Source organism: Nelusetta ayraudi, unplaced genomic scaffold, assembly GCF_046127955.1.
Source record: "Nelusetta ayraudi isolate G7.1 ecotype Tasmania unplaced genomic scaffold, CSIRO-AGI_Nayr_v1 ptg000017l, whole genome shotgun sequence".
Lineage (NCBI taxonomy): Eukaryota > Metazoa > Chordata > Actinopteri > Tetraodontiformes > Monacanthidae > Nelusetta > Nelusetta ayraudi.
Genome location: NW_027466067.1, coordinates 7,214,844 through 7,240,384, shown reverse-complemented (window position 1 = coordinate 7,240,384; position 25,541 = coordinate 7,214,844). Strand labels below are relative to the sequence as shown.

At 45.7% G+C, this 25,541-nt stretch overlaps 1 protein-coding gene and 1 long non-coding RNA gene across 6 annotated transcripts in view; one reads left to right on the top strand and one right to left on the bottom strand.

The window, feature by feature from the left end:
• Positions 1-1,693: 1,693 nt before the first annotated feature.
• On the bottom strand, positions 1,694-4,559 carry LOC142887432 (uncharacterized). Its single transcript, XR_012926539.1, has 2 exons — positions 4,430-4,559; positions 1,694-4,324 (listed from the first exon to the last, which is right to left on the bottom strand). It is a non-coding gene; the product is annotated as an uncharacterized LOC142887432 (long non-coding RNA).
• arhgef10la (Rho guanine nucleotide exchange factor (GEF) 10-like a) overlaps positions 4,320-25,541 on the top strand; it is a 122,113-nt gene continuing 100,891 nt past the window's right edge. For all 5 annotated transcript variants that reach the window (XM_076025091.1, XM_076025089.1, XM_076025088.1 and 2 more), the window contains exons 1-4: positions 4,320-4,647; positions 12,023-12,298; positions 15,106-15,133; positions 24,231-24,382. In XM_076025091.1, the coding sequence (XP_075881206.1) occupies positions 12,028-12,298; positions 15,106-15,133; positions 24,231-24,382 (451 nt within the window). In that variant the 5' untranslated portion in view covers positions 4,320-4,647; positions 12,023-12,027. The remainder of the gene's footprint in view (positions 4,648-12,022; positions 12,299-15,105; positions 15,134-24,230; positions 24,383-25,541) is intronic.

Sequence of the window (25,541 nt, the reverse complement as noted above, 5' to 3'; positions counted from 1 at the left end):
CTTTTAACTGATAGAGCGGTAATCTAAGACGTGTTTGGCCCCATCTCAACTTTGCTTTGCGGCACTTTTTCCTCTAAAAAAAAAAAATATGTTTGTTGTTTTATTAGTCGCTTAAGAGCATTGGGCATTTTGTGCACAACTTAAGGACCTCTGAGAAAGTTTTATAGAGCACATTTCACGCACAGGGCAAGTCAATGTGACGTATGCGGGTAGGAACAACATGTTAAGGGAGTTCACATTAAAGCACCGAGTTAAATTCAGAAAAGAGGACGAAACTAGACTAAAATAGAGCAGAAAATATAGAATAATGATTAGGTTTCAGATTATTAGCAGAACATAGAGTGCAAATGAAAGACAGAATTTCAAGTGCTTTAATCATTAGCTTTTGGTTTAAAAACCTGCTTTTAAAAAAAGTTGCTGGCTTCTGTCCTGTTGGTCTAATTTAGTTAATTTAGTTTCTTGGGAACACTTAAAAACACACACACACACACACACACACCGACACACTTGTGCTTGTGAACTAATATAACATATTCAAGAAGAAGACACAGGCAGCCTGGAGGCAAATTAGTGAAGCAGCCCCCCCCCCACAAAGTTTTTTCTTATAATTTTCACCTGCCAGCAATTAAGCGAGACAGGCAACACAGCTCATTGCTCGCAACCACCAAACCCCTTAAAAGGCCCCGTGTTCCCGGCAATCTGCACTGTGTGCTCGGATACTGATCGGAGATCAGAATTCCCACCATTTGACCCGTGTCGCATCACTCCTTAAGATACCTTCTTTTGCTGCCTGTTGCTCTACCAGGTGTAAAGACACGTTACAGCTACATGTCCGCCTCCCACATTGTGACTATCATGAACTGCTCGCCGATGAGAATAATCTCTCGTGGATACAAACGTTTTGTTTTGGTTCCTTTCTATTCTACGACGGTAACTCTTGAATGTGTAGATCTAAAAGTGTTCTGAGGTGCGTCTCGGCCCTCCTTCCTCCCAGACATCAGCGGCATTATCTGCTTGTATGATCGCTGCCGTTGCTTCGCCGCTCGCTCCGCACTGTTAGGACAGGGATAGTGACTGGACCGAGCCAAACAAGGAAACTGATGTTGTGTGAAGTTGTCTTCTTACTCCCCCTCTCTTTTTTTTTGCCTTTTTTTTGTGGGGGGGAAGATCCAATTTTTGTTCCAAGGTGCTCGCGCATTACCTGCATCCACCTCTGCCGTTCTTTTTTTTTTTTTTTTTTTTCTTCCAACGTGGCATTTGGAAGGAAGTTGAGCTGGAACAATGAAATCAACCCTCGTCGTTAGTGATTTTTGATCGCTTGTGCCATTACTCGACTGTGACCCGTATTTCGGCTGCTCGACGAAAACCTCAGAAACGTGTAAATACTTGAACGATTCTCCTGAGAGAAGCGCATCTCCCACAGATGTATGTATCAGTCCGAGAGATGAATGTCTGCCGGATGCTGTCGCCATAGAACTGCTGCGTGCGTGCGTGCGTGCGCGCGCACAAATCGGACTCCCGCCCCCCCCCACCTCACCTCAAGTGAAGCGACGACTACCGCGCGGTGACGTCGTCAAACACAGTGATCCGATGAAATGCAATCAAACTGAAGTCGGTATGAATGTATTGTCTGTTTAGAAAAAAACAAGGCTTCAGTCTAATATTTAAAAAAAATATGATAACAATGTATGTACATGCTTATTAACTTGGCTTCAAAAGCTGTTTAAAAAAAAAAAAAAAAGACCCTGACAAAAGGCACCTTTGTTGCAGCAAATGCACAGCATGTGAAGCGTTTGTCACGACGGTTCACCTCAGAGAGGCGCTGGTGTGTCTAGCATTTACAGACAATGAGCTCAAAGCAGTGTTATGGTTCTGATATTTGTGCTGTATAGCAATTGAATGAAACCAGTGAATTGTCATCTTTTTATTTGTATTCTGTGTATTTGTTCAATGTGTTTTAATAAATCTTCTGGACAACAGCGACGTGACTCTGTCTCTCCTTTCGGAAAATGGCAGAGAGAGCACACGTGAGGGTAATGCAGCTGATTTAAAGAGGTATTTGGCTTTAACTGTCAGGCTGGGACTCAAAGGCAGGACTAGATGCAGAGGGTAGTGAGAGGCAAAGATATTTATTGAACCCAACACGCGACACAGCTCTAGACCAAGTGATCAAAATAACCAGGCTGTGAAAATCCTCGGGCCCTGTTTGCACTTGGTCACTTGTAACTAGTACCTAATCTATGAAACAAAAGGGCAAGATATAAGTTGCTCGAGGGATAAAGGGCCGAGGACGGGGAAAAACAAGGGATAAACTAAAAATCACTCCAAAGGAGGAAAACGGGGCAAGCTACATATAACTAAGGATAAACCTAGACTAAAACAGATCGAAATCAAAAGCGCTCACTGGGAGGAATGCAAAAGGGCTACGAAAGTAGAAAGAAAAAAAAAAAATCACTCTCTAAGAGGGGCTAAATAACAGAATCTCAGAAACAATTAACTAAACTTTGACTAAGAACAACAAATTATCAAGAACAAACACATCACTCGTCTTCGAGGCTGAACCCGCTTACTGTGCGTTTTTCTTGGGCTGTGGCGAGGCGCTAGACATGACGACACAAGACACAGGGAGACACAGACTATTTAAACACATGAGGTGATGAGGAACAGGTGGAGACAATGGGTAATTGGGTCAGACGCACAGGTGGCACATGAGGAGGGGGAAGTGATCTGAAACGAGAGGAAGGTTAGTGAAGGTGTCAAAATAAAACAGGAAATGACAAGACAACACCAAGACAAGACGCAACCTCACCGCAGTGTGACATTAACTTTATTGCACTTGACCTTTCCATGCGCTCATTTTGTAGCGTCTTTAAGCCACTCGCTGTATGCACTGGTCTGCTGTAAATGAGACTTGAAGCAGGAGAAAGCACTTGTTCAGTATGATGGAGTGTATCCAGTGTAACAATACAAGAAAAAAAAAAAAAAAATCGTAAAGCAGCACCAGGCTATATTTTTGCTTAAATACCACTGGACCCACAATTTTGTATGCTTTCATTATAATGTTCTGCCTCAAAAGTTTTACCTGGCAGCAAGAAAGTTTCCTTCACTGTCAACAAATAAAAATAAATCACATAGAGGTTTACTAATCTGATCAGTTGGTCTATTTTTGCATCAGTAAAACGTGCAGTTTTGGTGAACATGATCCTGTAATTAAATTTCCTTTCAAGTTGCATACGGGAGTGCTTATTTGGTGTTTTGTTTGTCAGGCAAAGACTTGTTTACAGACGCATAAGTCAAAACTTTAGACACACTGTCTTTCTGCAGCAACAAAGGGTAAAGCACCTTTCCTTTAAAAGTCAAATTTATTAAAAACGTTTTATTTACAACACTCAACCACACTCACACACCTTTTCAGAATTCTCTTTTTTCCGTAACAATTAACTGTAACACAAACAACAAAAACCTGTATTCTCAATTTAGCGTTATTATTATTTAGATATTATCTTCGTTTTATAAAAAGCTGTTATAACACTGCCACAACACAAAGTCCAACAAGGTTAATAAAGCGTGTTTTATTATTTTTTTTAAAAGGTACAATTTTCAAATGAATCAACGATCAACATTCAAGGAAAATTATCTTTTGTCCTCTCCAAAAAGTATTTATTTCAATTGTAACAATTGCTAAACCAAAGGTGTTCAAATAGAATTTCACTATTAACCTGTTATTAATCATGCATTCTTTTTGGTATGTCCTTTTTAATACTATTTTAATTTTTTTTCAGATTGTTTTTTTGAGGAATATTTCTAGATCAGAGTGACACATGCGTAAATAAATTAAAACCAACTGAATGTAATTATTGCAAGAACTTTTTTTTTTTTCGATGTTTGAATTATTGCAGCATTCTGCTTGATAAGTCATGTTGAGGGAATGGCCATATGTCTATCGACATTCTGTAGCTTAAACACTTGGCCGTTAATCATTAAATTCAAGCAGCTGACTTCAGCTGCGTAAACACCAACTTCTGTCTGTCACATACGGAAGTGCTACTTCCACCCGGTCTATCCTAATTCGCTTTTCCCAGCCCACTTTCCCGGGACGACGCTTCCTATTGGACGTGTCATCAACCTCCAAGTTTCCTATTGGCCGGACGCTCGATTCAGCCGTTCTCCCATTGGACGCTCATGTGTGCGCGAGGACTCGTCTTCTTTGTGCCGCTGTCTGGCCCAACAGCAGGGGTTCTGCCGAGTGGGAGGAGGGGGGAAACCGAAGAAAAGGCCGGGCTGGAGGGGTTAAAGGCGGGGTGAAGCAAACAAGGGGACCCGCCTGGAGAAAAAAGAAAGAAAGAAAGGGGAGCCGTAGAGGGAGGAACGGCCCCCACGAAGCGGTTGGCAACAGGGTAAGAAAAGGGGCGGGAACGACGAGGGTTACCTCATCCCGGAGCTGCCAGTGGGTGCTCTCGGCGCAGAGGAGAAGTTGTGGGAAAGTAAACAGGACACGGAGAGAATTCCTGTCCGCTTTCCGACACTCGCAGCCCTCGCTGGGGGCGGGGGACACCCTGAAGATGAGTGCCGTGATCCAAGGAGACTTGTTGGGAGGTTGCCTGGACTGAAGCTTCTCGAAGGACACGCCACCGAGGACAAGGAGAGGTGAGACAGGCGCCGATACGCTGTTGTCCTGGTAACTCGCTTCCCTCCCCTCTGCGTCCCGTTTGCTCGGCGCTTTCTTAGCAACTGTCTCAGCGTGGCTAGCTTGGCTGCAGAGACAGCAGCGTTTTCTCCACCGGTGCAGTGGAGTTGCAGGGGTTGGGGAGGGGAGGGGAGGGGAGGGAGAAAGAAAGGTGGCGGCTAGCTTGCATGCAGGGAGGAGAGTGGAAGGTGGATGAGGTGGGTTGAGGTGAGGATGGGCACTGCAGATATTATCTGCATGGCCCTCCTGGATGCGTCTCGGATGAGAGCATGAGGCCCTGTCTCATTTGGACATGAAGGGATAAATAAACAAACCTCCACCAAGCAGGACGGGTGAGTGATGGGCGACTCATCTTCACGCTCACCTGTCTAGTCAGCTGCTTTTCAGGAACACTGCACCGTTCCTCCCCTCAGGAGAGGTCCCCTGGCCTGGGCCCGGCCTTCACCATTCCAGTTTGACGGTTGCTTCCTGGAATACAATAGCCCCTCCCAGGATGGATTTCACACTGCCTCTGTGCTTAACAGAATAAAGGGGAGGGCAGTGGGGGAGAGTGGGGGGGTGAGCCCAGGGACCTCTGACCAGATAATTTGCATTTTGGAGCAAGAGCAGTGTTTCTGCTGGGCCTGCCGGATGCCCCCACACCACATCCCCAAAAAAGCCCCATGGACTTGCTGTATGAGATTTTTTTCTCTCTCTCTCCTTCATTGTCACAGTCCAGCTCTTAAGAGACATTAACAGCCCATGCATGCATGGCCTGAGGCTAACACAAAGACCTCACTATCAATGGGAACTCTCCTCTTTGGCTACGCATTCTCCCTCGAAAACTTGCACTCACCCAGTCTTGTGTACACATGCCAGGCCTTGGTGCTGATGTACATAGTCGTCAGATAGTGGTGTCACGCCTGAGAAATGTTTACCGGCGTTGTCAAGTATTACTCACTGATAACAGTGCATTGGGAATCTCCGGATAATCACAGGACGGGACGCTTCACAAATGTTTTGCGAGTCGAGACTTATCTGAAGCCTTCTGTTGTCACACCAGCTAAACGTCCTCTCAGCTGTCTGAAACAGCTGACTGGCGGGTGATCGAGACATACGACTATGAACTTGATCCTGCATAAAGTGAAGCAAATTTATGCTTCACTTTATGCTTAATTGTTTGATTGCTTTCTCTTTGAAGACCTGATTTAACCGGCAAAGCAGACTAAAAACCTCTTCCAGCTTTTGCTCTCCTAGAACTGCAAATTATTGCAATATGACGTAGCACAATATCCGAGAGCGTACAAACACAATAGCTGACACTGAAGTGAAGAAGTGACTGTGGGAATCCGGTTGCCAGGGGCCCCAAAAACAGAGTTGCTAAAGACTGTTTACGTCGGACATGTGGTCGCTGTGGTGCCGCCTTCGTAGTGACATTGTAGTTAAGGGTGAAGGGTTGTGGAAGCCTGATGTCAAGACTGTAGTGAAAACTTCACGCTGTTGTAAAGCTTTGGCCTGGAATAAAATGTACTTCAATCCTACTCTTTAGAATGATACATATTCCGTGGCAAGAAAGTTTTAAAGAAGAGGTTCAGCGTTCAAACTTAAAACAAATTCTTTCTAATGTAAATTTACTTGGCTCGGATTTACATTTGAGTTACTAGTAGAAAGCATCTTGCCAAGTCCACACGAACATGATTTGCGTTGCATTCTTGCCAGTGTCATAAACCTGAGTAAAAAAATGTAGCTCATATACTTACCTATAACTTAGGAGGAGTTCAATCCTACTTCAGTTTGTTCGCCGAATAAGTAATCGTTCATGCCTGTGACAGAAAAACAAAAAACACAGGCAGCAGCATAGCTTCTTGATGGAGGTTCCTGCCTGGAATATTCTTTTAAGGTTTCTCCCAAATAGCCAAACTACTCGAACACCCCCGAATTATTCTTCACAGAGTGCTGGCGATACACAGCTTCTGAAGTCTGGTACTCCTCCTCCAAGACAAAATCAAAGTCCCTGAGTGTTTGGTTGATTGGTGCCATTTAGTGCCAAATTGGTTCTTAGCACTTCTTGTGTATGATTCACTCTTAGATGTACTGAACTCTGCTGGATTAACTTTGATGCTGCGGGAAACTTCAAAAACCAGATAAGATCATGATTTTCAGCCCGTTGCAGGAGCGGAAATCATTTCCCTGTTGGCTGTCAGTTAAGTCGAGCATTTAGGAGAAATGAATGGCCTGCCAAGTTGGTTTAAGGGATTTCCATCAACACAAATGCTCGCGCTCCCCCAGAAATGCACAAAACGGGGAAAAACACATCTATTATGAGCAAGTTTTAATCCTGAGCTACAATTAACATTTGCCAATTGGGGATTCTGCAAAATGCAGCCATTCCTCTTGATGTTATCAGAAGACAAATGTTGATGTTGTGTGTTGGTTAAGCTGCGGTTGAGTGGTTACATGATATCACGTTTGAGCTGATAGATAAGGAAACATGTCACATCCGTGCGGTGCTGACAGACCAAACTGCTGAGGCTAAACCTACACTTACATTTCACACTTTAATATTCAGTTCATTTTCCTCTTTTTTTTAAAACTACTTGAAATCCTGCTCAGCTCCCACAGCCGCTGTTTTTAGTTTTATTTTTTTCACCGAATACGTACTACTGCCCATTGCGTTTGGAAAAACGACTTTGAAGAAGGAGGGGAAGAGATTAAGTGAGATCTGATTTTGATCTAGAGACACTGACTCGGAAAATGAATTCCCGAGAAGTCAGCACTAACGGATATCAGTCAACTCTCTGTAGCTGTGGCAAGCAATTTGTGTGACACCCACACACACACCCACCCGCACACACACAACACCAGCAGATGGAAGATAGAGGTTACTTCGATTGTCCTTGACTAACATGATATCACCGGCACATTGCCGATGGAGTGACATTAGCGGAGCCGATCTCTACTGCAGAGGGCGAATAAAGGCCAGACAGGCTCCTGAATGAATATTCCATTGCTGACTGTCTCGACAATGGTGGCAGGGTGATAAACCTCATGCAAAAAAAAAAAACAAAAACCAAAAAAAAAATGAGACCATCCTTTTTCCCACGACCATAGATAACCCCTTTATCGCGTTGTTTTCACAGCATGCCGCAACATCCTTACACGGCTGCCGGTGCAAAGTCATCGCAAACGCATCTAAAGATAAACGGGGAAACATTTTGCGACTTGCGCCGTTTATGATGCAACGAGCTGGGATCCCTTCCGTGGTTTGAGAACCACCAGGAGGGAAATGCTTTTGTTTTGGCGAACCCTCTGATGTGGCTTGATCGGCCGCCCGCTCGAGATCGTCGCGTCTTTTGACAGCCGAAGAGCGACGCGTTGCGCATGTTCTCGGGGAGCCTTTCGACAGTTCCCAAAATTGGCAGAGCCACACTCCAGACAGGAAGCCGGATGGGGAAGCTGGAAGGCGGAAGGAGCGGCAGAGGCTGAATCGTCTCTGACTGGCACCGTCGGTTGTTGTTGTTGTTGTTGTCAGTTTTCCCGCTGGACCGTCGGCGTCTCTGTCCTAGTGAGGAACGTTTCTTATGGAAAAAAAGAAGAGAAGAAGTCAGCCCCCCCCCCCCCCCCCACCAGCTGCCGTTCTCTGCCCTTGTCCATTGATATACCCTGATGCAACAAGCAGTGGTTGTTTGGCTTCTGGTCAAACATGTCATGCAGTAAATCAGAACGTGGAGCTAAATGTGTCGCACTCAAACCCTGTCATTTCATATTACCTCAGAACAGATGTCATATCTTTACAGCTGTATGGAAATGAAAAAGTGACGTGCTACTCTAACGGTCTAAGAAATTCTAAAATCTAAGAAGAGGAAAAAAAGAGTAACTTGGGCTTTCATGACTGCAGAGGTCTTACATAGAATCTCTGCATTTTGAGGGATTAAAAAGGTATAGATCATTTTAAAGTGGGTCCAGTAAGAATTCAGTTGTGATTTAGTTGTGTAAAAAACATGTGTATTTCAGTTAAGCTGTCTGGGACTGATTGTTGCATTTAGTGGCAGACTCAAAAAAAAAGTGGAATTTCAAAGCTTTTACCGGGTGTTTTTTACCCTCTAGTTACAGTATATGAATGTTTTTGTCATTTTGTCATAACCGCTTGTCTACAGTTGAAAGTATCTATTGTTGTGTTCAGGTACACTGTCCCAAGACAATTAAGGCATTACGTTCACATATCTTATGTGAGCGTGGAACTGAAGAAGCCCAGTGGGGCAGAACAGACCCATGGAAATATCTCAGGGTTTGATTTATACTGTCGTATACTGAATTCAGCGCCTTTCATCGTGTTGTCCGTGAAGGTTTTGATTACTCCAAAGATGTTTCGCCTCTCATCACAAAGGCTCCTTCGGTTTGATGACCGTATTATAACCAAGCTGACACTCTAGTTATGGGAATATTGGGATCTACCGACTGCACTTAGTACTGGTACACTGATCACTGTGGGGCTTTGATGTGTGTGTAGGGACACTATATGCGCCAACATAGATCATGCTGCAATGGTACACCTACCGAATTCCCATGGCAGCACCTTAACATGCACATGTATTTTCTCTGTTCACATCCCTTGGCTTTGTTTTTTTATATATCTAAAAACCCCTTTGCACACAGTGGGGGAGTTTTAAGAGTTCTATCTAGGTCAGGGACAGGGTGTGTAGGAGTCGGTTTCATCTCTATTCTGTGATGTTTCTTACTTTCCCCTCTCGAGGAGCTTTCAGTCAGCACCACTTGTGCTGCTCTTTATTTCCCTAAGCTTGGCTTTGTTTGATGGCTTGTCCAAACGCCTTACCTCAAAGAAGATTGTTACGAATACCTGTCATTTTGATTCCTAGCTGGGTCTTTCAAGTAGAAAACTTCTCCTCATCTACACTCCCATCGCAGCTACAGGAACTTTTACGCCAGTATTGTTGCTGACTGTGCAGCCACTTTTCTCTCTCTCGCTTCGTTCAATGTTTTACTGCTGTTGGGTTGAGGCCCTTTCTCGCTTCGCCTTTGCTCTAATCATATCTTGAGAGGAGACTTAAGGTGACTCACTGTAAGAGGATGGATTCTGCCAAATTCTCACCGTCTCTATTTGCTCCATACCATACCGTAGATCACCACTGACCACGTAGCAACGGCCCAAGTGACCTGTGAGCTAATCGGCGTGGTGGTGACCAATGCAGAAACAATGCTTCCTAAGGCTCAACATAACTTTTTCCATCCACAAAAGAGCCTTTGTTGACACGGCCACGCAGTGGGCCGACGGGGGAAGAGCCGCGTTTGTGGTACAAAGAAGGCGGCTGTGCTGAAAGGTTGCGTATCGCACTGGATATTTACGCAGACTCACAGTGTGATTTAAGCCCGGCGCAACTCCAACTCTGCAGTCGCTAAACAAAATCACATCACCGTTGGACTACCAGCAGGCTGCAGTAGAGCGATAACAAAAAGCTGCAATAATTAGCACTTGTATCCACGGTTAAAACCCAAGTGCTGACAAAGAGTTTCTGCAACCTAGAAGTGTCTCGGGGCCATTTTTTTTCTTTTCCCGCGCAAGCCCCTCCCCCCTGCAACCACCCGCCCCACTGAACTTCCTCCTCTACATGCTGTCATTCTCCCCAAGGAACTTGACAAAACCGCCCTATCTGGCCCTCCCATGTTCCAGCGCTGGGAGGAGTTTAGCGCTCATCAAAATGCAAAGCAGATGCTGGGTTCAGGAGTGGCACAGCACAGCAGCGAGTGCAGAAACAGAGTGCGCGCGTCACCCCTCCAGCCCCACCACCTAGATAGAAAAAAAAAAAAGAAGGAAAAAAAAGCTCACTTTGTGAAATAATGACACAATTACCGCTCGCGGCGATTAAGTACCTCCAGGGCTCGTGTGTCATGGAAAATTTCCATGCCGTTGTGAAAATATGCTAACAAGGAGCCCCAACTTCCATGATTACAGCTGACAACTGTACACGCCGAGCGATTTGTTGAGTCACAACTTGCAGGTCCAGTGTCACCGCAAGCCACTAGGGGCGTCGGTGGGACGTATTAGCAGTCTGTTTTCGTTTCAATAAATTCAAAGAGCGAATGCGTCCGTTGACGTGGCGGTTTGCACGGAGTAAGAAGAGGTGAAATTGGCCTCAGACAGTTGAGGGCGTCGCCGCTGGAGAACACGTTTTCATCAGTGGCCCTGTGAATGTTTTAACGCCCCCCCCCTCCCCCCCTCAAAGCCCCTGAAGACTTTTATTTAGCTAACACTCGCACTCAAGGCCCTACATCATGTTTATGGTGTTGGCACTTTACTCTGGCTCCCTTTGTAATGTAGGTCGTAAGTACTTGGAGCTTGTTTGCCTCATCGGGTATTTGAACGCCCAAACCAACAAACCATCCAGCAAACTTTATGGCAGCCAGATGGAAACTACTGTGACAGCAGTGGACATTATGAACGAGAGCAAACAGCAGGGTCAAAAGTTCACTTCAGTTTAGTGTTGCCTCGCGCCGCCCACTTATTGTGGGTCCAGAGCCGTCTCAAAATGTATGAATGTGCGAATATATCTCTGAAATAATGTTTCCACTCACAAGTTACGGTATTTAGGTTAGCGGTTGTATTTCTGAAGCACACACAAACATTATACTTTTTGTCATTTCTTATGTGCTAATTGCTGGGATTTGCCTGACTGCAATCGATACACAATTTTTTTTAAATTGCCAATCTAATTGTCTCTGTGCAGACATCCATTTTTGGAGTGCAGATTCAAAACCTTGTACATCAAAGTCACAACATGAAAGTTTTCAGTGCACTTTTTAAACTCTTATGATACATATATTTGTGGATTTCTGGCACTGTGTCAAACAAGAAATGATGAAATATTATATACAACAAGTCATTTGGAAATATACTGGACACCTAAATGCATTTGTGAAGTTTTCTTTTTGCCGTTATTCATTTCGAGATGTTTCTGACCTCATTGTTTTTTTATTGTCGTAATGTTACACTAGTGTGCATGTGGTTTTTATAAAGCAGCTCTGGTGTATCTTACAAAAGACTTTTCAGTCCATTTTCCTTATTTGTGACTGAGCTTTAATGGTCCTGCTGGCAGTTTTCTGCATGTAACACACTGGTGTTTCTCTCAGTTGACCTTCTATCAGCACTGTGATATTACTATTATATATAACTATTGCAAAGCTTCATCATCCTAATTCCTTAAAAGTCTTTTGCACTAAATTCTCTTCTGATTGCAAATGATTCAATATGTTTCCTTATAGTTTTGCCACGTTTCCTCTGCAACTGAGAATTCCATCATTTGACGCAGTACTCATTTATAGTTTTGGGCTCTCTTTCAGGGATCATGTCGACTGTGACGTCACCACAGCTGCCGAAAGAGGATGAAGAGGAGGAAGATGAGGAGCAGGGGGAGGAGTTTGTGTTTGAGGACAGCGACGATGACGAGAAACCTCAGAAGGATATTAAGGAAATCGACTCTGGCCCAGTTCCATCACCAAAAAGTGTGGGGAGCGAGGCAACAGAGAGTGTGTCGCAAACAGGCACTAATGGCATACAATCCCAGAGAAGATCGCCCCCTGCTGGACAGGAGGTCACTGGTGTCATTTTCATTGAAGGTAACATTTTTTTTTTTGGGGGGTACTGAAGTACTGGATCAGTTGCTTTTGTCTTGTTTATCTATGTTGAAGTGAGTAGGCCGATGTGTGACGAGGCATGAAGAGCACTCTAACAGTGGCGGATTTGTTTTTGGGACTGGTTGACGTCACGACGCCTTTTGAGTTCCACTATCACCAAATTGCAGAATTCGCGAATACAAATGGAGTTCACGGTTTACAAGGAATGGCATTACATTGGCCGGTTTTTTGAGCTGAATTAAAATAATGGGAGGAATCATTAATATTTACATATGAAATTTGGTGGGAGAAAGAGAAACATTGCATTCAGGGAAGAATTCTCCTCGGGGGGTGGGCTGCTAATCTGTCGGACCACCTGTGCATCGCTTCACAAACACTCCAGTCTCCCTCTGAAACAACTGAAGCATGTTGAAGTGGCCCAACGAGCGGCTGGTAGATCCGGCGGAAAGAACACACAAACACAAACCTTGTTATTTTTCCCAACTTCCAGAGCTGTGAGAGTAAAATAAAGACAAGGAAAACGCAGACGGCTTGAGTAATTGTAAAATTGGCAGTATAGGTAAAACACAGACAATACAGTATTCAAATGCCAACAAATGACTTAAAAAGAAGAGTTTTGAAGAAGATTCAGGAGATTTTATATGCAACATGTTCAGACTTTACCTAATCCCTTCATCAGCCCTTTACTGCATCCCTGCATCTCTGGGGATGCATCCCCCACAGCCCCGCACTCCTTATTCTGACAGCCACACAAACCCTTTAAATCCACTTTTAGCCATGATGCTGCCCGTCTCAGACGCAGCTATCTACAGAGTGATTACGCACTGTGAAATAGAATGTGGAGTGCATCGGTAAAGAGCTGCTTTTCATTTGAGTTGCGCCGCTATACGAGTGCCGACACATTAATGTCGCGCTTCCTCTCCGAGGCTCATATACCGTCAACAGCCACGGTCAATAAATAACAATAATATCGGGCTGAGCCACCAGTTAATAGGCGCTAATTCTATCTTAGACTAAACCCTGGCCCTATTTGTTTTTTCTTGTATGTCCCTCGTTGCCTTGATTGATCTTATTGCGGCTCACGATGTGAGTCATGTGTCATGGACCCCACTTAAGAGGATTTTTTTTTTTTTTTTTTGCACCTCAGGCAGACGGCCGTTAGAGACCCGAGTTAAGATCCCCTTTAATAAAAGTTATGTAGATCCAAGTATGATTTGTTTGCCGCCCGGCTGACGCTGCCAAACAGGTCCCGGTGATTACGCGCCCCAGTTGAAGAGGGAGATTTATGCAGGTCTCCGAGAAGTTGTCTTGGACAAAGTGGAGGGATTAGCGCTTAATTAAAAAGCTCTTTCACCAAGTCAGTGTGTGGTAATCCATTAAGTGGACTCTGGAGATGCGTGTGGGGAGGGTGCGGGGGGTGGGGGCTGGGTTGGGGTTGTTGCAGGTGTTGATAGCGGAAGCGCAGCGCGGGATCTGCTTTGCATTGCAGAGCAGCCGAGTCTCAGATCCCTCCTCCTCCGCCAGTCGGCCGGCGGTTCACGCGGTCTAATCTGGAAGGAAATCAATTATGGCTTTTGTTTTTACGCCACCGCATCCTGGTGTCGGTGTTTGCAGGGGAAAGCGCAACAGCGACAGATGCACATTAGCCCCGGAGCCTTCTGTCGAGGCACGTGGTGTGTGCGGGAAAGGGAGCAGCAGTTTTACCGTTGGGCAGTAAACAGCAGCTTAGTTTAGAGTCCAGCGTGTAATATTTGGCTTGATTCATGTTCATATTGGTAAAAGCTTAATATGCTGCCCATAGATTGTTTAAAGTATATAATCGCACTGGAGTAACAGTAATTTGGTTTTCCTACCCTGCCGTTTTCAAAATAAACCCAACGAAGAAGAAGGTGGATGAGGTATCCAGGTTTGGGTGCGCAGGCCACCGTAGCTCACTGGTAAGCTCAGGAGAGGGAGAGCGGGTGAAAGAAGCTGCAATCTAAAATTTGACCACTTGATGTCGCAGTTTCTTCTTGAAAATCTCCAAATATTACACACTTAAGCTCAGCTCTTCCACCAGCAAGAGTGCTGGAGCTGAAACAGTTCTGACAGCGCAGTGTGTGACGCGAGACACAACTTCCTCAAATTTGATTTAGTGATTCAAAGTGGTTCTTGCAACAGCCACAGCGTAGATGTTTCCTGCTTTGTAGACCGACGGCAGCACTTTGAGGCTATTCAGTGTTCAGGGAACCTCAATCAGCTGCTTGAGTGACGGCACCGCTACTGAAGTGACTCGTCATCCGGCCACTATGGACCAGTTTTTCTAGTCCTGCTGAGACACGAAAGCTATAATCTTGGAAATGTTCATGTGGTGTTCGGAGGCTGAATGGTTGCCGCCTGTTCGAGCTGACGTCCACCACTGCAGCGTGAAAAAAAAACTTGATTTTGATTTTTCTGACTTTAATGGAATGAGGCCGACTTTTGCTCCTGTATTAAATGAAGATCGTTCTTTGGAACTTCTGTGTTTCCATTCCGTCAGCGCGCTACTTATATCCAACGACAATCCCCCTTTAATCCCGGTGAATGTAGTCAGTTGAAGCTCTCAGGAAGGAGTTTGCTGTGTCGAATATAAAGATCACAGGCAAGTGCCTCAAAATGCGTTCTTGCCCTTTTTTCTTCTGTTTGTTGTTGCGACTGAGATGCATTTGTATTTTTTTTCCCCACTGTGAAAAATCTTCTCTCACGGTTTTTGTTTGTCTCCTCCTCCTCCCCCCCCCCCCCTTTTTTTTTTTTTTTTTTTTTTTTGACAGGCGCTCCAGTTAATGGCTCACCCAGCTGGTAAGTTGCTATTTATCACAGTACGGGGAGAATGACAAAATAAGGGCGGCTGAACGGGAGAACAGATCCAGCATCCCGACCACAGTGCTGTTATGTCATTGTGCCCGAGTGTCATTGCTCGACTCCATCCGAAAAACAAAACCGCAGCGGCTCAGGGACGCACGCGTGCGTCGCTGCAACGCGCCAAATTTGTCCGACTCTTCCGCCGCCAGATGGCATTCCGCGCCCCCCCTCGTTGAAAAAGGTACAATGGCGATCACAGAAGGGACGTGAGTAATATCGCTGGGGGGAAAACATTACGCCGCAGTGTCAAAATCACGCTGATGCATGCGGTATGACGCGGTCCATGCTCTTTCTTCCCATCACGCGGCGTTAAAAGGAGATTTAATGACTTATTTGCGGCGTTAGGCGTGTGCCTGAGGTGGTTGTTCGTGCCACACCTGCCTCAACACGACTCAAAACGGCCGGCGAGTGAGAGTGAATCCCCCCCCCCCAATCCCCCCGATGAGTCTCCAGCACTTCCCACAAACCGTTGTGGGTTGAGACAATTATGAGCAGAGGCGCGAGCTATCAAAAGCAAAACAGCGACGTGTTGACACGGTTGGGTGGGAACGCAGGACTTGGATAATGTTGGCGAAACCCGACAGCTAAGCCTCTTGTGAAACTTTCCGCGACTTTTGAGGAGGAGCAGCGGCTTCCACACGACAGCGTCGGTTGTAAACCGGCGGCCCGCGTCGGAGAAGGTTAACGAGTGGATTTCAAAACTTCTAGTTGGGCACCACAAAGAAACGTCTCCCCAATAACTATTGCAGTTTTTATTGCAGAAACTTGTTTTGTCCACAAATGAGAAACTTTGCCCTCCGTTTTTAAAGCTTAATGCAAAATGTAACTCACCGTAAAGACTTAAAGCGCTGAGACAGTTAATACATTACATGCAAATGGCACAAAAACAATTACTGCACTCACAGTTGTATTATAAGTACTGCAAAGACTAGTAGTAGAGGAACATGTACTCTCATGTAAACAAAAGAAACAACAACAACTAAAAACTAAACTTCAACGCCATATCGATGATGTGGTGGTGTTAGCCAGCATGCTAACGTCAGTATCCACTGGCTAGCAGCTCATTTTAGCCTGGCGTTAACGCTGTTTGGCTTGCGTGCGGTGGGATGTTAAATGGTCATCACTGCGCCATTCGAGATGACACCGCCTGTGTTAAAATTAGCGCTGCGGTTGTTGCGCTGCGGTGCGAACACAACTTCTGGCAAAATCGTAGCGAGAACAAAACATGAGGAAAAGAGCAGTACATTGGCGGTGCTTTAAAAACTGGAGGTACACATATAACAGTATAGACTGATGTTTTGTTATTCTCACTTCAGTTCTCCTTCAGTTTAATTAAATGTATTATTCGCTACATGATTTGTTTTGATCATTTAATCAGGTATCAGAACTCATCAAAAGACCAGAAGTGCTGATAAAAATAATGACTGAAAAAAAAAACTGATGTAACCGTGTGGGTTCATCAAAGGCATTTTTCAGAATCCGCAAATAAATGACAGCCAGTTGTACTTGTTTATCAGTCTGTTCTTTATTCACTTGCTCTTTCATGTGTTTCCTAATTACTTCAGTGACTTTCTCCTGTGAGGGCGGTTTCGTCAAACAATTAATATTGGATAGGCGCTGTGAATGATAAATGATAAATGTCGGAAGGGCAAAAATGATAAAAGACGGGGTTGTTTTTTTTTCCTTATCATGTGAGACCCAGTTTTAATCATAATTTATCACCCTCCTCTTTCATCTCGCAATCATTTCACCTCTCTGCCTCTCCATTTCACCTCTCTTTAATCAATTAATGTAAGCTCAGTCACTTTAGAGAATAAAGGTTTTGAATTTTCAGGACTGCATTTGTCGACCAGGTCATTGTCTCAGACTAGATATTGTCATTTTACACTAACTAGCATCCTTCTGGTCCTCTACAAATGTAAGCGTTGTGTCAGGAAGGTCATGAGACTAAAACATGGCAAATTTAACATGCAGATCAGTTCTTAGTGGCGGCCCTGCTGGGAAAGGAAAGTACTTGCTTTTCCTTTTGCTGGATTAACAGTTAAACTTTACAGCGGATATGGAGTTGGTCGAATTCTGTTCTACTCTGCCCCTTTGCAGTCGTATCCGTGCAAATGTGAGTGACAGCTTTTTAGCTCCCCTGTTAGCTTTGCATGAGTCAGTGGATAATAATAATAATAATAATAATAATGATAAAACTTTATTTGTACAGCGCTAAATCACAACCAAAGGCGTCTCAAAGCGCTTTATACAAGCAATGGATGAGTCAGTGGGGGGAGACAAATTACACCTCTGTCGCTCAGATTATGACAGTCTGGTGACCTCGAAGATAGTATGACCCACAACGGGCCTGTTGGGAGGAAGGTAAACTGCACCGAGGATCGCGGGTCTCAAGAGCCAAACAGGGTGAAGATTAGAATATGATAAAGATCAGAAGAAAAAAAGACTTTTAATTTTGATATTTTGGCATTAAAATCACAAGATTAATTCAGTTAAATTGTTAAAGGCCTAAAGTGAATGACCAACGTACTGGGAAAAGCAACTTCTAAGACCAAAGTGCTGTCTTCGGAACAGCACCCTAAGACTCCTAACGTTTTAATGAGACAGAAAATTAATATTTCCGAAAAAGTTTTGCCCCAACAATCCAAACTGGAAAAGAATGGACTCCTCCTCCAGTGATAAAGTCTGTTGTCGTCATCATGCTTCCCAAGAAAAGTGAGAGTACGTCCCACGTGTTTTAAGAAGCTGGGTCGGGGTCAATCGGAAGTGCGTCTTACAGTCTTACAGGAAGTAGAACAGCAGCAACTTTCTCAAACACCTCAGTGAACCAGTTGAGCTTGGGTACCACGGATTCACTGGCCAGTCCTCGCCTCGCTCGAACGCCTCAACTTTTCCCCGGTCTGAGGAAAAGTGCGCGGCAAAGCCATCAAGAACATCCCGCAGATGGCTGAAAAAAGCCTCGGAAGGGAGAGTCCGTGGAGTAGTAATAGTGCCACTCGGACATGAAGGTGGAGCGGAAGTCTCTGATGATCAAAGCCCCGGAGCGCCTGTTGACCCTGAGCTCAGCACTGGGCTCCTTATGGAAAACAGATACGTATATTTTCCTCACGTATAGTGATCCGAAGCCACTCTGCTGTAAATGCGGCGTCCAGGATTTCGACTTTCACCTAAAAAAAAACAAAAAAAACAGTTCTTCCTGTTCAAATTACCGAAGGTTCCGTCCTCTCCACCTATAGCAGCAGCGTCGCCGCTGTGCTTCTAACCCAGAACACAAAACAAAGGCTTATGAAGCTTTACGCTGCGCCAGCCACAAGTGTGTTTTATGCAAGGGGCTCGGAATGAGACGGGGGAGGCACGGGGGTTCACATCGCATTAAAGCGTACGTCGTGCTTGTTCTGAACTCGCATTACAAACTACAAGAAAATACCTTCAAACACCAAGAGGACCTTTTTTTTTTTTAATCTCTTTTGAAACATTGCATTGGTGGAAAGGGGCTTAAAAAAGACTTCTCTGCAACCAACAAAAAAAAACAAAAAAAAAACCTACCTTGTATTATTTCCAGAGCAAGGCTGCTCTTTTTAAACATGAACTGAAGTTCAGCTGAGCCATAACGAATGGAAACACCTTTGGTCCTACCCTTCAAAAAGTGAAAAAAAAAAGAGGAAAAAAAGTCAAAACTCGCTCGCTATAAAATTAATCGAACCGGCGCAGGAGGGTCAGGGCCCCTTTTGATCTGACATCTAAAACCTTTTGGAATTCAGCAGAGATGACAGCTCCAGCATTAACATATGGGAACATTAAGGATCCAACGGTGCGGCGAGATGAAATGCAGCCCCACTACACGTCTCCGACTGGGTGAGGTGGGTGCACGCGAGCGACGGATGACCTCGACGCCCCGGGCGGACGGTGACGTCTCTTTAACACAGCGATAGAAGACAGTTCGACACCCCCAGACCTGAGGACGCTCCGAGGAGGGTGTGATAGTTTATTGATTCCTCCGAGGAAAACGCCCAATCCGTAGCAAGACTGACAGGCAAAGTCACCTTCACGGCGGCAGACGCAGCCCTGGAGCTACGTCTGAGGGTCCATGAAGGATATGCGGGCTGCCGTCATGGCGGCGGAGTTGAGGTTCCTCCATCTGAATGACTGACGTGCGGCCCGAATGCCCGGAGCAGAAGAGATCAGTCACTGAATGCAGTCTCTGCCGAAGAGTAACAACTGTTGTTTGCTGGTACTTAAAGAGCCGATGCTGATATTTTTTTGTCAATCATTGATTGAGAGAAAACTTCTTTTATCCCTAATCAACATCGAGCCCCAAGCCCAGGTTAGGTTTTGAATTTATTTCAAATGAGTCATTATTTTAGGGGACCTAATGTTTAAGGGGATAACGGAGACGAAGTCTGTTGTTTTTCTTGGAGTTGTTGTGCGTTGGCAACTACCAGTAGCACGCAAACTACGTTTCCTGACTTGTGGTAGTTATCTTGAACATGGATCCCAGAGAAAGGCAACAGAGTATTTAGAGTTTAGTCTGAATTAATGTTAGTCTACTTTATATGATAAACAGTGTTTGTTTGGTTAAAAAAAAAAAAAAAAAACACACTCAAAGTTTGAGTTGTACAGGCCTTTCAAAACTGACAAAAACACTGTGGCATCACTTTGGAACAGCCCACTTACCTTGTGATTTGCCAGCCGCCCACTGCCTTGGGAAGATGGCTTCTAGCGCTCACGCAGTGATGCCTTTTAGAAGAAGAAAAAAAAAAAAGTTTAGAGCTAAAAAAGTTTATTTATTTTCATTAATAAAGGGATCACTTTAATGGGAATTGTGGACATTAGTCCAACGTGGGTTTACCAGTGGAGCAGAGCTTTGGTTGAGTTGAGACTTTAAAATAATTATGACAGCTCAGCCCGTCTCCTCACCTCCTCCTCCTGTGTAGGAAGTGTGTTGCGAGACCTTTTGCTGACGGACTCCAGGCTCCTGGCTCCTCTGGGCTTTCCTGTGCTGAAAGGAGGTGCCAGCGGTTTGCAGACAGGTGCGGGTTCAGGCTCGGGTTCTGTCGGACACTCGGCCGCGTGCAAACGGCATCGGAGTGGAGATGCCAAAAAATCATAAAAAAATTGTGCTGAGGACACGTTTCCTCCTGGCCGCGGCCACTCGTCTGGGCTGTCAGCGGGGAAGAGCTATCAATAGCGTTTCCAGACCCCGTGGAGTCTGTCAGCACATCCACCTGTTCCGTCAGCACATTTTGCATGATATTGCCAAAATTACTTTTGCAATTGTTGTTGGCAGAGATGTCTCTCTCTCTCTCTCTCTCTCTCTCTCTCTCTCTTTTCTTTTTCCCACTTCTCTCTCCCTCCGCCTCCCTCCTTCTCGCTGTAGTGACAGCACATCAGCTCATTTCTGCTATTAGGCTGAGTTTCATCTCCAGCGACTCCAGCAACAAACGCTCCCAACATTTGATGCGGCCATTTACTTCACCCCCACCCACCCCCCCTCGCTTTTATGTAAGCACTTGACAGATAGTTTTCATTTAAGCTGCCGTACGGAGCCTCGGCAGCGGTGAACAGATTAATAGAAAAGATACCATGACAACCTGCCGTGAATGCGCCTGATCATGAACGCTCTCTCCCCGGTAACCTTGCCGTGATGACATTGTTTGACGTAACACAACTCTCTTTACAACCTCACGAGAGACAAAAAACACAAAACATGTTGCAGAATTGGACCTTGGTGCAAAAAAAAGAAACATCTGGAGGAGGAGGAGGAGGAGGCTGCGATGCTTTCCAAGGGAGTTTTGTTTGTGGAGAAGATGTACGACCCGAGGAGCCTCGCCGCCCCCTCAGCGCCGTCTACGCTTGGCAAATAAAGGCGGTGGTGCAGAGAGACCAGAGGGAGCAGGGGGTGTGGCCGTTAGCAGCGGCCAAAGAGAGTGATGGCAGCTTTTGCGTGAAAGGTCAAGGGTGTAGTATTTGGAGATTTTGAAGAGGAAACGGCGACATCAAGTGGTTACGTTTTAGATTGCAGCGCCTTTCACCCTCTCTCTCTCTCTCCCCCTCCTGAGCTTGCCAGTGAGCTACGGTGGCCTGCGCACCCAAGGGGAGATGGATCTGGATGGATGGCTGCGCCTCTCAGATCAGTCACCCCAGACGAGAACGCACGCCGCACAACCTCCCCCCCCGCCAAAACAACACGCGCGCGCCTCTCTTTTAATCGGGGCAGCCGGCGCTTTGACAAATGGCCGCCCGACGCTGGCTCGGGCCGAGGTCGTTTTTGTTCTCCCGATTGAGACGTATGATCCGACATCAGAGCGAACGCACCCGCCAATGCTTTACGCTGTTTTCCGGCTGCTCCAAACCAAATGGCTGCTATCAGTAGCTATAATATGACTTGTTGGCAGGGCGCTTCATCTGCTTACGGATGCGGCGAGGCCGCGGCGCGCAGGGGGGAAAAAAACAAAAACGAAAAAACAAAACGGAACACCAGCTCACGCTTGACTCCGTCGTGAGTGCAGTTCAGTAGGGAGAATTTATTTTCAACACACGTCTGCCATGTGAAGTCTTTTTTTTTCTTCAAATGTATTCTCTAAAGCTACATAATAATGTTAGTGCTTATCTGCCATTATGGACCATTTTTGCTCCTTTCAGTTTCTTAGATCACGCTATTTTGGACGGTTATGTTCCAACTTCTTTCTCCACCTGTTTGTATTTATCATCTTGATCATCATCGAATGATCATTAGGGACACCCACACACGCTCTGCATGGCTTTTTCTTTGAAAAAGCTTTTAGGTGGAATTTTATTGGTCTCTTTTGTTTGTGACTCTTATGATTTCTTTAATGGATTTTCCCTTGGAAGAATCCCTTCTCGCATCCCTACGCGTGCCATCTCCTTGTATTAGTCCCTCAAAAAATTCCAATAGTAGGTGAAGTTTGTGTTTGTGCTTTCCTCTTTTTGCCTGTTCCGGCAGCCAATCACCTGCCTCCCCCTAACCCATCTAATCCTCTCCATCCTCGTCTCTCACTCCAACTAATTCCATGTCCTCTCTCACTACATCCATAAATCTCCTCTTTGCTCTTGCCCCGGGCCTCCTGCCTTGCCACTTCCCAACTCAGCATCCTTCCTTCAGCCGATATAGATTTTCATGTTTGATTTGGTGTCGGATTTGCACTGGCTGGTTCCCGTTTTGTGGCTGCGAAATACACGACCAATCAGAGGTCTGGACATACCTTCTCTGCATTTCTTCTTTACTCCTTTCTGCATTGTAGATGCAAATTGAAGACATCAAATGCATGAGCAATTGAAATTATGTAGCAAAGAAAAAAAAATGTTTTTGAGTTATGTCACAATTTATTTGTTTACTACATAATACCATATATGTTTAATTCATTCAGTTTTTTTGATCCCTTAAGTGAGAATCTATGTAAATAGTCATTAAAATGACATTGCATGAGAATGCGTGTCCAAATTTCTGACTGGTAGTGTAGTTCAAAATGCTTATGACAAAATGTATCTCTGCGTGCCACTGAAATATTATGTTTTGATCCACGTTGGCTTCAGGCACGCTGTGCTTTCTTTCCAACACATAGCCTATATTATGGTGATCTCAAGCAGAAGGCTACTTGCTGCAAGACGTTTGATTGCAAAACTTTTGATCCATTGCAATCACCCAACTTTCGCTTGGCTTTTCCTCAGCCTTCTCCTCTCTCGTCCCTCCTTGCTGCCTCTTGCCGGAGACTCCGAGCGGCCGCCGCCGCCGCCGCCGCTGCAGCTGCAGCTGCCTCCGCAAAGGTGCTTAGCAGAGAGACAGATTTAATTAGCGCAGATCCCAGTCTCCTACACGCCGGCTCCTGTCATGCCATCAGTCATGCAGGGGAGGACAATCCCTCACCGGTGGCATCATCATCAGCGAACACGTACACCGTGTGATAGCTGTGTCAACAAGATTTTCTCCCTGCCATGCCGCTGGGTTTTTAATAGCCGGTTCGGGGGCCTCGCTTTCCCTCGCAAAAGCCGGCGGTGATGCGGTTGAACCCGCAGGCAGGACAGATAGCAGCTCGACGGCCCTCGGGGGCCGAGTCAAGTAACAAGCAGTAGGTGTGACGCGTCCTTGAGAGACGGTCCGTTGAATAAGTAGATCTGTGGCGAGATTATTTTGAAAAGGAGACCTGTAAAACGTGTTCGCCGTTTGAAAACAGTGGCGGAAAACTTTTTTCCCAGGCACACAAATAAATCATGTTGTATAAAGTTCTGCCGGTTAATTGCGAATATTTTACACGTCGCGCTGTAACTGAAGGTCCTTTGTGGGCGGAATCTCGTTGACCGGTGGGGTCAGCGAAGTCACGCAGACACGCAGTTAAACAAGAGTTAAAAAAAAAAGCTACGCGCCAAGGCTGAACGATGCTTTAAAATATGGCTTGTCAATAGTGTTTCCCTCCCCAACATCCCCCCCCCCCCCCCCCCCCACTACCGAGGGCGTACTACACAGAGAGGTAGACAAAGGTGAACTTCTAGCGCCGAGTTATTTTTCATTCTGTTTGAAACAAAGCGCGGTGCAGCGCTGTGAAAATAATCACCGCCGCAACCAGAGTAAATCTTCCTGAGCCGCACTCGCGCTGAATATTAACCGCGCGGAGCCGGCAAATTCCGGCTTCTGGCTGTTGTCGGCGGCCAACGCTCGAAATGTTAAAGCGAGAACGGGGGAAGTGGCAGAAGTTCTTCGGCAAAGGACAAGCGGTTCTTAAAATGTGACGCTTTTGTTGCAGAAGGCGCCTTGTCCTCGGGAAGAAAAATCTGCGGCTTTTTGCGTGTCGGCAGAATGGGAGGGAAAAAAAACTCCCCCCCCCCCCCCCCCCTCCAAGAATATCGCACTGGGCTTGACAGCAGCAATCTGTGCCCTGTCAGCCTCGCAGTGAGTGTGGCGCTCCCGCACGCTTGGCTAGTGCAGAAATATGTCCGCCTCCGCCTTCGTCCGACCCTCCTCTTCCTCTCACTCCCCCCTCGTCGCACTTAACTGTGTTAATATTTGGGTAAATTCCAGGGCCTCGGCAGAGCCGAGCACCTCGGGTCCTCCCGTTGGAGAGGAGCTCCATGTAGCAGCAGCAGCAGCAGCAGCAGCAGCAGCAGAGACCAACACCACCGAAGACCACGGTGGAGAGCCCAGCGAGGAAACCACCGGGGACGGGTGTGAAGGTACAGAACCAAAATCATCACACAGACATGATGCAGATAATACTGTCCAGTAGATCCACATCTGTATCATATGGGATCGGGGCCTCCGCGTCTGTTGACCTCAATCTAAGCCAGTGGTGGGAAAAAGTTTTGCCAGGTGGGTCACAATGGGGTCTAAAATTGGACAGAGGGACCTATAAAATGTGTATGCGGGCTATGTACAAAACGTATCATGTAGCTTCAATGTCAATTGAAATTGAACAAAAGCAAAGTTACAACAAAATATGTGTCATTGCAGCCCCACGGTATTTAGCTCTTTATTGAAATGACTCACAAAACGCAGAAAAAGTGGATAAAATGCAGCTACAGCATTTTATGACTTCCATCCATTTTCGATTGGCGCTTATTCCCGAGCTCAGGGTCACGGGGGTCTGCTGGAGCCTCTCCCCGCTGTCATAGGGCGAAGGCAGGGTGACACCCTCGACAAGTCGCCGGTTCATCACAGAGCCACATGGCTGGAGAACCCGGAGAGAACCCACGCAGACACAGGGAGAACATGCAGACTCCACACAGAAAGGTCCCAGGCCATGAATCGAACACACAACCTCATAGTATGACCTCCATTTTATGACTTGCTTATTATTAATAGTTTGCTTATGCCTGCCATCAAAGGTGGGCGAGTACGGTCTTCATCCACTGCCTTGTCAAGAGAGTCCAGATGCGCGCATCAGTCGTTGCGCTATGCACGGCCGCACGCATCCTCTGCTTTGATTTGGTTTTGGTGCCGACGTGACCTGAATCCAATTAATTCGGCAGCGGGATCAATAGAGAAACATTTCCGTGAGGGGAAATTGCTTTTGGATTTCGTCTCAGTCAGCAGTGAGAGACTCAAAGCCGCCCCGCAGTGCTGCAGAGCAGGGTTTTTTTTTTTCATGCCAAACCTCTGATGTGTTCTTTAATGCACAGGGCTCCTACTGTGACTGTAAACACGTGCATGGCATTTAAACGAAACATAATAATGACGATAATAATTATAAATAATACTACTAATTATAATAACAGCAATGAAAGGACATTTACCCTGCATATATGGAAGCAATTGTTATTGTAAAAATTAACTGGAAACCACGCTGAGGTTGGTCTTTAAAGATCTGATGAGCGAAACCAAGGAGGCTCCTTC